Source organism: Hyperolius riggenbachi, chromosome 7, assembly GCF_040937935.1.
Source record: "Hyperolius riggenbachi isolate aHypRig1 chromosome 7, aHypRig1.pri, whole genome shotgun sequence".
In the NCBI taxonomy this organism is placed as follows: domain Eukaryota; kingdom Metazoa; phylum Chordata; class Amphibia; order Anura; family Hyperoliidae; genus Hyperolius; species Hyperolius riggenbachi.
Genome location: NC_090652.1, coordinates 213002819 through 213019835, shown reverse-complemented (window position 1 = coordinate 213019835; position 17017 = coordinate 213002819). Strand labels below are relative to the sequence as shown.

The window sequence follows — 17017 nt, the reverse complement described above, 5'->3', positions numbered from 1 at the left end:
GTTGTATGTCCTCCAGAGCCTCATAGGTTACTAATGGAGCACAGGTAATAGGCTAGTGACAAGTGATGTCATCAGCCTGTACAGCTATATCACCCATGAGTCAGGTATATACAGGCAATAAGTGTTAATTTTCAATGGGCCCCGGGCACTACCTGCACAGAGTTTGTATGCTCTCCCCATGTCTGCGTGGGTTTCCTCCGGGCACCCCGGTTTCCTTCCACATCCCAAAAACATTCAAATAATTTTATTGGTTTACCCCTAAATTGGCCCTAGACACGACAGACATATGGTATTAGATAGACATATAGGTATTAGACTGTGAGCTCCTCTGAGGGAAAGTTAGTGACAAGACCATGTATAGTCTGTAAAGCACTGTGGAAGATGTTGGCACTATATAAATACTAAATAATAATAATAATGATTTAATTATGGCTTGCTTAAAAATTTTTATGAAAATTGTATGCAGCTTGGAATTCAACCCTGTTCAGAGATTAAAAATGCTTCCGCTCAAAAAATTGCCAGTCGTCGAGAAAATTGTGGGAAAAATTGCAAGTAGGTTACAGGCCTTTAGAGCTTCCAAATGAATACCAGGCACTATAAAGGCTCGTACCCACCTCACGATTTTTTTGACAATTGTCCCAAAGACCAGTGATTTTTTGAGCAACGAGAGGTCATTTCTGCGATGTTGTGAAGTGGGTACAAGCACGCAATCACGTGAACGATGTATAGTGAAGCGCAGCAATAAAGACTTTCACGGCACATTGGATAGTTAAGATCCACAATGACTCAGCAGAAAGTAGCGGCATCGCTTGACTTCCCGTTCACGCCAGTTGTGTGCCATTGCGTAACATCGCGCATACCTGCCGGCAGGAAGATGGATCGGGGAGCTCTCTTCGTTATGTGACGAGCTTAAAGGGATACTGTAGGGGGGTCAGGGGAAAATGAGTTGAACTTACACGGGGGTTCTAACGGTCCCCCGCAGACATCCTGTGTTGGCACAGCCACTCACCGATGCTCCGGCCCCGCCTCCGGTTCACTTCTGGAATTTCTGACTTTAAAGTCTGAAAACCACTGCGCCTGCGTTGCCGTGTCCTCGATCCCGCTGATGTCATCAAGAGCGCACAGCGCAGGCCCAGTATGGTCTGTGTCTGCGCAGTACACTCCTGGTGACATCAGCGGGAGCGAGGACACGGGCTTGCAGGCGCAGTGGTTTTCTGACTTTAAAGTCAGAAATTCCAGAAGTGAACTGGAGGCGGGGCCGGAGCATCGCTGAGTGGCTGCGCCAACACAGGATGTCTGCAGGGGACCATTAGAAGCCCTGGGTAAGTTCAGCTCATTTTCCCCCGACCCCATGGGCGTCCGCACATATGGCAAAACCGGGCATCTGCCCGAGCCTGGCCGCCCGCTGCCCCCCCCTGGCCGCGTGCCCGTGCAGCCAGCAGGAGGGGAACACGCAGAGAAGAGAGAGAGCGCTATGGGCACAGTGGGGAAGGGCGGACGTCTCCCCCCCCTTCCCTCACCTTAGGGGTCTCTCTCTCCCTCGCTGTCCCCTCCGGAATGAAGTGTGCAGCGGCTGGCAGCGGTGGGCGGAACTTACCTCCTCTCGCTCCTGCGCCGGAAGTTCTGGTGCCGCACTCTGGTCTGGATCAGGCCAGAGTAGCGGCTAATCCATCCGGCGCGTGCGACGAGAGGAGGTAAGTTCCGCCCACCGCTGCCAGCCGCTGCACACTTCATTCCGGACTCCGGAGGGGAGAGCGAGAGAGGGAGGGAGAGCCCCCTAAGGTGAGTGCCCATAGCTCTCCCTCTTCTCTCCGCTGCTCCCCTCCTCCTGCACACATGGCCACTTTTTCTGGGGACATATCCCCCTGGCTACATATACCGGGACATATACCCCTGCCTACATATACTGGGACATATACCCCTGCCTACATATACTGTCTGGGACATATACCCCTGCCTACATATACTGTCTGGGACATATACCCCTGCCTACATATACTGTCTGGGACATATACCCCTGCCTACATATACTGGGACATATACCCCTGCCTACATATACCCCTGCCTACATATACTGTCTGGGACATATACCCCTGCCTACATATACTGTCTGGGACATATACCCCTGCCTACATATACTGGGACATATACCCCTGCCTACATATACTGTCTGGGACATATACCCCTGCCTACATATACTGTCTGGGACATATACCCCTGCCTACATATACTGTCTGGGACATATACCCCTGCCTACATATACTGTCTGGGACATATACCCCTGCCTACATATACTGTCTGGGACATATACCCCTGCCTACATATACTGTCTGGGACATATACCCCTGCCTACATATACTGTCTGGGACATATACCCCTGCCTACATATACCCCTGCCTACATATACTGTCTGGGACATATACCCCTGCCTACATATACTGGGACATATACCCCCTGCCTACATATACTGGGACATATACCCGTGCCTACATATACTGGGCACATATACCCCTGGCTACCTGTTCTGGGGACATCTCTACCCCTGGCTACCAGTTCTGGGGACATCTATACCGCTGGCCACCTATTCTGGGGACACCTATAGACCTGGGGCTACCTATTTTTGGGGAACCACTGCTGTCAGATTGAGTGTATTTTGGGGAACTGCTGCCAGGTGAGAGGTGTCTACATATTAAGGGGGCATTCTGCCTATTTATGTGAAAAGCTGTCTATTTATGTGCCTCATGACTGCTGAATTTGTCTTGTTGCGGGCCTCATGGTTACTGACTTTGTCTTGTTGGGGGCCTCATGATTTGTTGGGGGCCTCAAGATTGCTGAATTTGTCTTGTTGGGGGCCTCATGATTGCTGAATTTGTCTTGTTGGGGGCCTCATGATTGCTGAATTTGTCTTGTTGGGGGCCTCATGATTGCTGAGTTGGTCATGTTGGGGGCCTCATGATTGCTGAATTTGTCTTGATGGGGGGGGCCTCATGATTGCTGAATTTGTCTTGTTGGGGGTCACATGATTGCTAACTGCGAGACTATGGAAAAAGCTGAATCATCATCATATGAGACAATAGCATTAAACCTACTTTTTCTGCTTTTTAAAACAGAAAATGAAACTGGGAGGTTCTAAAAAAAATGAATCATTTTTTTCAGGAGTACGATGGATGAAATTGTTTATCTTCACAGTTTATTTTCAACTTAATTTTCCATAATGTTCATGTATGAGTTAAAACGTTTGTATTTAGTTTAAATTGCTGTTGGCACTTTGTGATAGTAAAGTGACTTTGCAGTTTGGACACTCGACCTCCAAAAGGTTCGCCACCATTGTCCTAATCTAATGTCCCACCATTGCTTAGTTCATGTAAACTTGTCTCCACCCACGACCACACCCACATTCTGGTTCATGACCACACCCATTTTTCGGCGCGGCGCGCTACGCGCGCCGCATGACGTAGCTCCATTTTTTGGCGCGCTACGCGCGCCACACAACACCAGCCCAAATTTTTAACTCCCCACTTTTTGCCCCCCCCTGGAAAATTTTCTGCGGACGCCCATGCCCGACCCCCCTACAGTATCCCTTTAAAGAGACTCCGTAACAAAAATTTCATCCGGTTTTCTTCCATCCTACAAGTTCCAAAATCTATTCTAATGTCCTCTGGCTTACTGAAGCACGTTCTACTATCACCATCTCTGTAATAAATCAACTTATCTTTCTCTTGTCAGACTTGTCGGCCTGTGTCTGGAAGGCTGCCAAGTTCTTCAGTGTTGTGGTTCTGTGATGCATCTCCCCCCTCCAGGCCCCTCTCTGCACACTGCCTGTGTGTTATTTAGATTAGTGCAGCTTCTCTCTGCTCTATTATCTTTTACAAGCTGGATAAATCCTCCTCTGAGCTGGCTGGGCTTTCACATACTGAGGAATTACATACAGGCAGAGCTGTCTGCACTCTGCAGGAAGAAACAGCCTGACACTTCAGTGGAAGATAGCTGCAGGGGGAAAGAAACACACAAGTGATCTCTTGAGATTAAAAAGGAAGGCTGTATACAGCCTGCTTGTGTATGGATGTATTTTCTATGTGTGGACATACTGTATATCAACCTACTTCCTGTTTTGGTGGCCATTTTGTTTGTTTATAAACAAACTTTTTAAAACTGTTTTTAACCACTTTTAATGCGGCGGGGAGCAGCGAAATTGTGACAGAGGGTAATAGGAGATGTCCCCTAACGCACTGGTATGTTTACTTTTGTGCGATTTTAACAATACAGATTCTCTTTAAGGTGAGTATTCAGCTTAAGTAACAGCTATATAGCATAATATATATATATATATATATATATATATATATATATATATATATATATATATATATATTACATAATTTTTACACGTATACATTTATTTTACATTTTATAATTTGTCATGATAGTGGTCTTTTAGGTTCAAGTACTATTACTATCATCAATGATTGAACTGCAAGTTTTATAAATGCTTTAGATTAAAAAAAGATGTTTCAAAGGAAGGATGATGTCACAGCTAATAAAAAAAAACAACAAAGCAGTTAGTCCTCTTTTTAAAGACGTACCGGTACTATATCTCCACTACCATCCCACCTTACCAGAAGTCAATAGAGCATATATGGAAGGAAAAGTACTTTGCCATTTTTATGACCCAAAATTGTGGTTAACCACAACAATTCACCTTATCAAAGCTATGCTGAAGTAGCATTCTAATTTATAAACTATTTTACCTTATTTTCCATATCGAGATACAAATATTTGTTAGTGGAATGTACTGGCCAACCATTACACCCATCATTCAGTCTTTCAGCATGGCCATTTTATGGTAGATCCACATTTTCTGTCTTCGGTGTGAGGTCATATACTGTGTAGTATGGGTGTAGCAATAGCCATGGGATCAGCACAGGATCAGTTTTCCCAATGCACCTCTTTGTTAGTAGGTTATTCTTATACAAGGAGCTAGGTGGATGATGTTGTGATGTGCCCACTCATCCATGATGTGATGTATGAGGAAGACAGCCTAGTGCGGGGGGCCCTGAAAAGTTCCATACAAGAGCCACCTTTTCTGTACTTACACCATTGTGCTTCTAGTCTAATAATGCTGTCGATAAAAATGAAATTACCAATAAACCTGCCTTAGACATTGAGCCATGTTGCTTGTTTTTAGAGAGTAGACTAGGATATACATAGAAAAAATATGTGTAGCCATCCTGCAAACATGGCTATTCAATACCTGTACAAAATACTGTATATTCTCTATGTAACCATATCTTGGACTTGTGAAACCAGCTGTGAAACAGTTAATTGCTAACTATGTTTGCAGTTTGTTGTTTGCAGTTTCCCCTCCTACATCTAGGGGGAGAATTCCTCTCACCAATAGGAGAGCATCTTTTATACTGTGGAGATGTTGTAGCTAATGAGAGAAAGTCTTAAGCTGGCCATACACTGGCCCGATTTGCGCCCGTTTCGACAGCAGATTCGATCACTGGGATCGAATCTGCTGCCAATCGTTCACGCTACATGCCGAATTTTGATCCATTTCGTCCGATCCAGTCGATTGCGCCGTGCGGAAAATAACCGTCGATCGCCCGCGGGTAAAGAGCGCATCGCTAGCGGCGTTCGAGTGCCCGACGACCGACGCAATAGAGCCCGCATACATTACCTGCTCCGCCGGCACGACTCCAGTCTCCCGGTCACTGCTGCTCTGTCTGCGCTCTGGTCTCCAGGTCCGGCATGCCTCACTTCTTCTAGCCCGGCAGGAAGTTTAAACAGTAGAGCGCCCTCTACTGTTTAAACTTCCTGCCGGGCTAGAAGAAGTGAGGCATGCCGGACCTGGAGACCAGAGCGCAGACGGAGCAGGGTGACCGGGAGACTGGAGTCGTGCCGGCGGAGCAGGTAATGTATGCGGGCGGGCGGGGGCAGCAGCAGCGGCACCACCACAACAGATTGTGAACGGTTTCAGGCTGAAATCGGTTCACAATCTGTTTGCAGTAAAGGCGGCCATACGATCCCTCTCTGATTAGATTCAATCAGAGAGGGATCTATCTGTTGGTCGAATCTGATGGCAAATCGACCAGTGTATGGCCACCGTTAGCTCAGAGAACAGAGAATTTGCTTGAAACTGGGTGAGTGAGCCTGGGCTGAGAGATATGAGGGATTACACATTGTTCCACACACAGAACTGAACTATCTGGGGAGAGAAAGGGAAAAAACCTGATGGAGATCTGCAGAGCTGAGAGGTCTGTGAGGTGGAAATCCTTTCTCCACAGTGCCCTGGGACTGCATCCTTTATGAAGGTTGTGACAGACTGTTTCAAATGGCTGCTTCATTCTCCCTCACCTGAAGGAACTGTAAGCAAGCTATTTTATTACTACAGTGACCGGCTTTTAGTGAATCCAGTTTTTTGATATGTTTATCTGCCTGCATAGCAACTCCCTACAGATTCACAGAGCCAGCTTTGAGCGAGTGATTCCTGTTGGATTGTGACTTTTACATGGTCAGGCCTCCCAGGGTCTTATGCAAAGAGACAAAAACTGTCATATTGGCCTAACTATCAGAAGAGGATCAATCATATGTATCTAATAATCCAGTTTGCATCATCTCCCTGCTACTGCTCTTCTGAGCAAAGCTCCTTGTGGATTACAAATACTGTTTTATATATGAACTCCAACTCTCAACTACTTAGATTAACATTGGCCAATGTTTAGGGAAATTAGCTTAAATACTTATCTGAGTTTGATTAGAACAGGTTGTTTATCCATGTGTCATTTAAAGTGCAATTAATAATCTGCGATTTGGTGGATTTGACATCTCTGGTTTTTCTGGTGCTTCTGTGGGCCAAACCCTTTCCAGAGACTTTGGAGGTGTCATTCTCTATTGCATTCCTTTGCAAGCAACTGTTGGTATTCCATTATTGCCATAACTGTGAGTTCAGATGCTATGACCTATCTGTTAGAACATATTGCTAGAAGGTAAATTGTTAATTTTATCTTTATTACTGGGTCTCCGGATCCAATAAAATTGCTTAGCATTATACTGCTAGCTTATGTGTATCACTGGAGGTTGTGGGTGTCACCAGAGTTGGACAAAAGCTGGACCCATTGAACACAGCTACACCCATGGGAGCGCTACATATGTATGTAAAAATAAACGTTTCACTGACCTGATGAAATATTTTCTCAACAAAGCCAACTGTAAATTTGAGAGGTATAATCGCTAGTCCTCTTTTCTTCCAGTAGTTCTGTTGATTAAATGTTTGAGCTTCAGCTCTTCTTTTTATATAGAGGGACTTCTCCGTACATTCATTCCAGCACCGTGTCAGATTGGAAGCATCAAACTCTTGCTTATAATGTGTTGTAGAAATGCCGTTATACATATTTATTTGTCGAACCTGTAAAACATCACAGAAAGTACATGGCAGGATCAATCACCTGTGGGACATGCACTCTTAGAAACAGCTATTTTCAGATGGTGAGCACTAACATTTGGTAGCATGTGAAATTTTGCACCTTGGTTTACATCTTAACCTTTAACAATAAACCCATTTAGCACTTTTTTCCAGTTGGCGGTGTTAGCCATTCTGGCAATATCAACTTGCATAGAAACACAGGGTTTAAAAGGGCTTCAGGATGAGGAAGGCATGCAGTTTTTTATACTTAATATATTAAAATTATATTTTTAAATAAAGGTTCCGGAGTTGAAAACCGTAACAAAAATGTTAAAGGGGAACTTCAGCCTAAATAAACATACTGTCATTAAGTTACATTAGTTATGTTAATTAAAATAGATAGGTAATATAATCCCTTACCCACCCTGTTTTAAAAGAACAGGCAAATATTTGTCATTTTATGGGGGCAGCCATCTCTTTGGTTGAAAGGAGGTGACAGGGATCATGAGACAAAGTTCCAACTGTCCTGTCTCCTGATCACCCCACCCAGCTGTGGGTGCTGGGCTTCAAATCTCAATTTCAGAATTAAAAAAAAAAATTGCACCAAAGCAGCAGAGCGAGAACAACATCAGAAATCCCATCATGCTTTGCACAGCATCAGGGGAAAAATGCCCGGGCAATTTTCTTCTGTGCAGCTAAAAATGAAACTCGGGTAAACAAAGTTCTGATGCTGTGAAACTGTTAAAGAAACATCAAGCCTTTTCAGTGCTGCTGAGTAGATTTTTAGTGTGGAAGTTCACTTTAAACTCATGTGGTATGTCTAATCATTTGTGTAGAAACTTCACCCTTATTTTGTAATGTTATACACCTCATACATCGGATGGCATCAGTTGAATCAGGAAATGAAATAGTTTGTCTTGAAACATCTGGTAGCATCAGCTACCTATCTTATAGCACTTAAAGAAAAATAATATTAACCTATAAATTATTTAATGTTTGCCCATTGTAAAATCTTACCTCACCTTGATTTACATCCTTACGTTTATAAGCGATCCCTGCATCTTCACTGCAGGCAAGTTGAATTACTGTGGGATCCTCCGCCCCCATTGTAGGGAGCAGTAACATCAGTGGATCTCCCAGAATGCTCTGGGGCAGAAAGCTGCGTGTCATCCTAGCTTAGGCTAAAAACACTGGGGTTGGTTTACATACAATGTGCATTAATATATAATTACTATCCGACCCGCGGCGTAGCATACGCCGCATAAGAGGGTAGAGGGCAGGAAGGGGGTATTGGGCACAGCGGCGGGGAGGGGGGTTGGACCCCCCCCTCAAGTGGGTCCCCCATGTGTGCTCTACCTCCAGTTTAAGCTCAGCAGGAACCCCCCCCCCCTCACCTGGGTCCCCCATGTGCACTCCCCCTCCAGCTCAAGGTCAGCAGGAACCCCCCCCCCCTCACCTGGGTCCCCCATGTGCGGTCCCCCTCCTGCTTAAGCACAGTAGCAGCCGCCACTATTAGTAAGAGGCAGCGGGCGGGGATGACTCACCTCTTCCGTGTTCCATCGTGCGTTCCACTGTCGTCACTTCCTGCAATGCCGCACACTGTATTGGTGTAATTTGCCTTTTTAAAACAGAAGGAAATCTGCAATAATTCAGCTATAAGTGAACATTTGTGGTTACCCACAATGCACTGCTACTAAATATGCAAATAACCCCTTTTCCCTCTTGGTAAGCCAAGCAAGCATCCAGAGCCGCTGGTGTATAGCAAGCCTATAGCTTTAAATTTTACACAGCCATATCAAACCCACATGTGACAGCCTGTTTCAGACTTTTGGTCCTCATCTGTACATGGCAAGGATTGATATGGCTGTATGAGATAGGGCTTGGACCAGTACAACAGAGTAACCAAGCAGCTCAGGGTGACCCAAACCACTCGGAATGTATAGGTGGATAAAAGGGACCAAAAAGACCTTCTACTAAAAAAATCAAAGCTTGGTGTAATTTGCCTTCTTAAAACAGAAGAAAATCTGCAATAATTCAGCTATAAGTGAACATTTGTGATTACCCACAATACACAGCTACTAAATATGCAAATTATTCTTTTTCACCTTGGTGAGTCAAGCAAGCCTATAGCTTTAAGTTTTACACAGTCATATCAAACCCACATATGACAGCCTTTTTCAGACATTTGGTCCTCATCAGTACATAGCAGGGATTGATAATGCTCTTTGAGATAGGGCTTGGACCAGTACAACAGAGTACCCAAGCAGCTCAGGGTGACCCAAACTACTAAGAATGTATAGGAGGATAAAAGAGACCAAAAAGCCCTCCTACTAAAAAAACAAAGCTTGGTGTAATTTTCCTTCTTAAAACAGACGCAAATCTGCAATCATTCAGCTATAAGTGAACATTTGTGGTTACCCACAATGCACTGCTACTGAATATGCAAATTACCCCTCTTTGCCCTTGGTTTGATATGACACTACTTCTTCTTCTTGCTTGGACCAGCCCCTTCTTCTTGCTTGGACCGGCCCTGGGGGCAGGGCGCTACTTCTTCTTCTTGCTTGAAAGTTGAGGCACTTACTCTATTACATATATAGATAAGAAGCATTTCTGGTGCTGGAACCAGGGTAATTAACATAAAAATGGCTATCCTGAATATTTTTTTATGTTTTGCTATGAGTTGTTGCAAGTCCTCCTTATCAATTAAAAATAAGGTCGAACAGCGCTACCTTTCCTATTAGCATCAGGCAAAAATGCTTTTATTTGACCACAAACTTCTTTATTGGCAGCACTTAAAAAGGAACTGTAACCAAGGGACTGAACTTCATCCCAGTCAGTAGCTGATACCCCCTTTACTCATGAGAAATCTTTACCCTTTCTTAAATATCCCTCCCACAGTGTGATGTCAGGACCTAGGTCCTGACAGTTTCCTGTCTGTGAGCCTTTTTGCAATGTGGAAAATAACAGCTGTTTCCAACTGCCAAACAACCGGTATCTCCCTATGTGCATATATGTATATAATATATATATATATATATATAACCTTTTAGCCTATCATATTGTTAGGGGGTGTGGTTATAAATAATGGCAGCTGGCGTTGTCTATTTTTTCATGTCTGCCAGTAAGTAATAAAGATGATGACGTGCAGGCTGATTGTGGATCAAACAATATGAACAAATTGCATGACAAATATCAATCATTCATTTCTTGATCTCTCTTCTATTTTTTAACTTCGTACTTTGCAATGTATTGATTTATTTTTTCCCCTTTTGGCTTTAAGGAACACTATCGATTAACATTTTTTTTCAGTTGATATAGGAATTGTTTAGGAAGTGCTGCTAAATACTGGTGTATACATTGAATGCCTATCTCTTTGTTTACGGTTATCAAATTCCTTTCACACTTCACTGATGCCAAAATTGACAGGCTACTTAATCATGAGGGGAGGGGAGATTCCCTCACACTACACCTGTTAACCATGTGTGTGAGAAAGCTCTCACTGGCAGCTGCCTGTGTCTCTGACTGAGCTGTCTGCAGAGAGCAGAGAAAATGTAACTTAAGGCGGATCAGAGATGAAAAACTGACTATAACAAGTACCTTGTCTATATATTTTATCTAAAGTTTAGATAGTTTACACAGCAAATCTAGCTGCAAACAGCTCCAATAGATTATGATGATTTATTCCTGTGATACAATGAGAGCGGCCATGTTCTGTTTGTCATCATTACACAGGTAATCTGCAACTGCATCTCCACCCCTCAGCCTGTGAAAATCTCACCCCCCCCCCCTCCCCTCTGCCTCTGAAATCTCTGGCTAGTAACCTCCTCCTGCCCAGACTGAGCTCCCATAAGCCCTTGCTACATGGATCTAAGTGCCTTGGCGTTTTGGAGAAGCTGTGGGCGAGGCTTGTTTAGTTTATAGGGAATTAGAGTATTAAAACAAAAAAAAGTATTTGGTTTGAGGAAAGGCCTATAAACTATATGTAAGGAACACAATTATGCAATGAATAAAATTTCATCTCGGATCCACTTTAAGGAAATGTACAACATAAACATTTGTAATTGTGTGTTAAACCTGATACTAGAGGCTTTTCATATACAGTAACCCTGCAGTATGGCATGCAAAAAACAGTGTTTGAAACAGAAATTCACCTAAAAATGAAACATTCCAAAATCTACACACAATGAATTCAAGCGTTTGCCTCTATTTAACATGAAAAGAAGAAAACTGTTTACACAGCTACTTAGACATTATTTGTACATTGTCATTTTAGAACACTTGGTTTGAAAGTGTTCCTTTAAGTTCCTCTTTAATGCAAGTGAAAGATGCAATTGCACCAGACGCTAGACATAAAACGTCAGTGTTTTACCTGATGAGGAGGTAAGCTGCATTTCACTGCTATAGCATCCATTATCGTCTCTGCAACCAATCCAGTTTGAGGAAAGCCAAACCCCCGAAAAGCAGTATTAGAAGGCAGATTGGTCTTACAAGCCTTGGCACAGCAATTGAGGTTGGGGAAGTTATAAGCATTGTCCATCTTAAGCAGAGCTATAACTAGTACCTAAGAAGAAGAAATGATTAAATCCTTTTTATGGCAAACGTGCATGTCCAGAGAGAAAATACGAAGTATTGACCACATATTTCCCAAGGTGATTGAAAGAAAAAAACTAACAAAACAAAACAAAAAGGTAAAGCCACAAATGAAAAAAACATACAGTATTATAATGTTTTTTCTTTCTTTAAAATTTAACAGTTATAGGCTCATTCACATTATATGAATCTGTACTGACTCTTGTGTTATTTGCATACTGAATGCAGGAAGGGGAATAATGTCAGAAAATGGCTTAAGTGAGTATAGTGGACACTGATACATACAATAAGATAGATTTCTTGTAAATTATTACAGAATGGTTACCAGAGGAGATTCATCAGGGGAGCATCCTGCATTGGCGTAAAAGGTTACATCCGCACCAACTATTTTGCCATCACTCATGCATCCCACCTGTAACAAGACAGTGTTGTTAAAGAACTCAAAAATATCTACTGAATGTATTCCATCATGCAAAAATGTCTAGGGGCAATTTTCCACTGTCGGTGTTTTGCGATCCGATTCTGATTGTGTGCGGATTGCAAAATGCTAGGTACTTAGTTAAATTAAGGAAACTGCGGGGAATGTTTCCATTAGTGGGCAGTATTTGCAACACGATTTTTTGCAGAATCATTTTTATGTGCCTTTGCACCACTATGCAATTTTTTTATGGTCTGGCAATTCAAAAATATTTTGCCTTCTTTTTTTTCTACCAGCACAAATTGCAAACGCAGCTCAATCACGCCATACACGCAACAGAATCATGGCGGAATAATGGTAGTGAAAAAATTGGAAAGGGCCTTTTTATTGGTTTTATCTCACCTTATAGATTGCCTTAAATGGGTGTCGTCCACCAGTCATCAACATATCCTCCTTGCGCTCCAATACACAACGAATAGGCCTTTTGGTCCTGCAAAAAATCAGTATTTACACTGAATAATTCTTTCCATTTAGCCACTGCAGAAATTAACATGGACATATAGCTGAACTATGAGAGCCAGGGGCGGCTTCCTGGAATAATAGGCCTGGGCCTTGGGAGACTGCTGGCTAAGGTGCAGCTGGAAATGGAAGAGGGTTTGCAGCCTATGAAAGATACAAATGCAATAGGGAGGCTGCATATGGGGAACAATACATGGAAGAGTGGAGTTGCTGCCCAATGGAGCAGCACTTGAATGAGAAGAGCTGCTGTACATGTTGTGCATTGATGAGAGTGACCACTATTGACTTTTTAATGAGCAGATAGCTTCTTTGGTATAGTCCTCAATCATCTCCTGGCTTCACTACTTCTAATGGAGACAGGACCTGTGTGCTGCTGGAGAAGTTAGCAGTGCCAATCTCACTGTGTATGAAGCTGTAGAAAGAACATGGCAGCAAAGGGCCAGGAACTTCTAAATGCCAGCAATGATAACTCCATTTTTGTTCTCAGATTCACTTTGAAATGATTAACAAAAGCATAATCAGCATACGTTTGAACACAAAGCCAGTGAGATTATAAATGTAAACATCTCTGGATTGATAAAGTAGACTCACTTGTTGGCAGCTACTGCTGCTGCACATGCAAAGATAGCTGGTTTTGTAATTTTCCCTCCAAATGCTCCGCCAACCCTCTTCACAGTAGATACAATCCTGTTAGACGGCACATTAAGGACTGCAGCCACTGAAAGCTGGAAACAGAGTATTGTTGATTGAACTGGTGTGTCTTTTGTCCTCAGAAAAAAGTAGTACCAGCTATTTAAAACAACATCTTATATGAACAATGGAGATATATCAATATCAGTCCCATTTACTTCTCAGGCAGGTACTACAAGCCTGCCAAATTTCATGACATGATTTAAAGCGTACCTGATGCGGATTAACAAAGAAACACATGTTTCTTACCTCAGTAGAGGGAAGGCTCTGTATATTCTAGAGGCTTACCCAACCCTCCTTGTGCCCACCATTCCAGCGCTGGGTCCCTCTAAACATATTTAACAAGAACTTGTGCAATATGTTCTTGTGGCTGTATTCATATCAGTGTTGAGCGAGGCTGTACTGAACATATGCAAATATGGTCCAGTAGCACAAAGCCGCTTGTGTACCACTTTTTCCTCCATGTACGCATGGCATCATGCTACTGGGCCTGTGCAGACCTTACCTGAGCATGCACAGTACAGCCACACTCATAGATGGTTCAGGAAATACTTTTGAGAAAACCCTGATAATGGACTAGTCCAAAACCTGTTGGTTCCGTCAGATTTGAACTGCTCGCTTTTTCCGCTGTAGTGGTCGTTTATTTATCTAACTTTTGCATTTTCTTTCTCACAGGTTTGCTTTAACAGCCACTATGACAAACTGTAAAGATTAAAATACAGGTGTCTGATTCAGTTACATCAGTCACTGGTGTTAGCAGCTAGGGATTGAAACTGGTGTGATTCAGTTGCACTTCACTGCTGGTTGCGCCAACAGTGGGAGAAGGAACTCTTTTCAACTTATTTTTTAATTGTCCCAACATAAGTTAATTTAGATGGGGGACTACTTGTCACGGCTGTCCCCCTAGGACACAGGAGAGCGATCGGCTGTCATAGCTGAAGCCTATGACAGCCGATCACCCGTAATTGGCTGGCTGGGGGGAGGGATTTCAGGGGGGGGGGAAGTAAAAAAAATTTTTTAAAAAAAAGAGCATAAATATTTATTTAAAAAAAATAAACACTGGGGAAGTGATCAGATCCCACCAACAGAGAGCTCTGTTGGTGGGAGAAAAGGGGGGGATCACTTGTGTGCTGAGTTGTGCGGCCTTGCAGCGAGCCCTTAAAGCTGAAGTGGCCCAATTAGTGAAAAATGGCCTGGTCTTTAGGGGGGTTTAAACCGCGGTCCTCAAGTGGTTACAAGAAACTTGAAGAGAGAAGAGATCAGATCCACCAGGATGGATTTTCAGATCTGCGGATGATTGCTTGATCTGCAGATGAATGTCAGTTAAATCATGTGTGTATGATGATCTGCAGATCTCATAGACTATCATTGCAATTTGCAGAAATGGATTTTTGGCAGGAACAGATCTTTTGCAGATACTGATCTTTTGTGTCTGTACAGCATCTGTGTGTGCAGCATCTTGCAAAGATTTTTTTCTGATGTGGAGTTCAGCTCCATAGAAAAGACTCTGTAGAGTATGGCTCTCATACTACATGAAGGGTGGTAAGATTGGTCTGTGATCTTTCATTTTCCAAAGACTATAGTCTGATGTGTGTATGAGCCTTTAGTTTTCCGCTACACATAGTGTTTTGCATTTTGGCCCAAAACTTCCATTTTGGTCTCATCTGACCAGAGCACTTTCTTCCACGTTTGCTGTGTCCCCCACATGGCTTGTGGCAAACTGCAAACGGGACTTCTTATGCTTTTCTGTTAACAATGGCTTTCTTCTTGCCACTCTTCCATAAAGGCCAACTTTGTGCAGTGCACGACTAATAGTTGTCCTATAGACAAATTCCCCCACCTGAACTGTAGATCTCTGCAGCTCGTCCAGAGTCACCATGGGCCCCTTGACTGCATTTCTGATCACCGCTCTCCTTGTTAGGCCTGTGAGTTTAGGTGGACAGCCTTGTCTTGGTGGGTTTACAGTTGTGCCATACTGCTTCCATTTCTGAATGATCGCTTGAACAGTGCTCCGTGGGATGTTCAAGGCTTTGGAAATCTCTCTGTAGCCTAAGCCTGTTTTAAATTTCTCAATAACTTTATCCCTGACCTGTTTGGTGTGTTCTTTGGACTCCATGGTGTTGTTGCTCCCAATATTCTCTTAGACAACCTCTGAGGCCCTCACAGAGCAGCTGTATTTGTACTGACATTAGATTACACACAGGTGCACTCTATTTAGTCATTAGCACTCATAAGGCAATGTCTACTGGCAACTGACTGCACTCAGACCAAAAGGGGCTGAATAATTACGCACACACCACTTTGCAGTTATTTACTTGTAAAAAATGTTTGGAATCATGTATGATTTTCGTTCCACTTCTCACGTGTACACCACTTTGTATTAGTCTTTCACGTGGAATTCCAATAAAATTAATTCATGTTTGTGGCAGTAATGTGACAAAATGTGGAAAACTTCCAAGCCACTGTATATTGCCAAGCAAGAGTGCCTCCCTTGTCTTATTTGAATAGTTCATAAGCGTGTGGTGTGGTGTGGTGAACCACAGAGGGCGAGCACCGGCACCCAGGTGAGAATATCCCTGGAAGGGTTACTGATTGCGATTGTGAATAAGATACTAAGGGTTTTGAGCTAATACCATTTTTTTTTGAACCTTGGATTAGTACTTACATCTATCTGTATCATATATTTAACCATTTTCTTGCACTGTAATAATCCATCAAATACCAAATGAAATCCCGCATGAGGTAAACATCTTTGTAAATTGTCATGCAGTTTTTTCTGTAAATTACCAAACTTTTACTGCATGTGTCAAAATCTTAGTGAATGCTCAAAAGTAATATTTTTTTTACCACAAGGTAAATTCCCCAAATTACATATTTACTGAACAGATCTTAGTGAATTTAAGCCTATTTGGAGAAGGGAAACCCAGGAAAACAATATTTAATTCTCCTGCAAGGGCTCCACAATGGTTGGAGTGATTGAACCAATGAGAATCCTTTAAAGAAAAAATGAAGAAGGTCAATGACATATTCAATGTTGCTCTATGGCAGAGCCATTTCCTGCCAAGGTCAAGACCAAGACCAATAAGAAACCCCAGTGGCAAATTCAAAGATGCTTTTGCTTCTTTCTACTGCTGCCACGAGTATAGCAGAGAGAAGAGAACCTTGGCATAAAGCATCCTTGAATTGGCTGCTGAGGCTCCCCATTGGTACTTTGATCTGACCAATGGGAATTCACCTTCTGAAAGAGAACCCGAGCTGGGTTTGAACAATGTGATCTGCATAGTGAGGCTGGATCTGCCTATACAGCCCAGCCTCTGTTGGTATTCCAAACCCCCCTAAGGCCCCCCTGCACTCTGCAATCCCTGATAAATCACAGCTGTGCTGTCGACACACAG

At 43.1% G+C, this 17017-nt stretch overlaps 1 protein-coding gene across 4 annotated transcripts in view; it reads right to left on the bottom strand.

The window, feature by feature from the left end:
• Positions 1 to 17017, bottom strand: part of LOC137524808 (aldehyde oxidase 1-like) — a 279754-nt gene that overhangs the window by 73922 nt on the left and 188815 nt on the right. For all 4 annotated transcript variants that reach the window (XM_068245130.1, XM_068245132.1, XM_068245133.1 and 1 more), the window contains 5 exons: positions 13524 to 13657; positions 12816 to 12903; positions 12321 to 12407; positions 11775 to 11966; positions 7181 to 7408 (listed from right to left, as the gene is read on the bottom strand). In XM_068245130.1, the coding sequence (XP_068101231.1) occupies positions 7181 to 7408; positions 11775 to 11966; positions 12321 to 12407; positions 12816 to 12903; positions 13524 to 13657 (729 nt within the window). The remainder of the gene's footprint in view (positions 1 to 7180; positions 7409 to 11774; positions 11967 to 12320; positions 12408 to 12815; positions 12904 to 13523; positions 13658 to 17017) is intronic.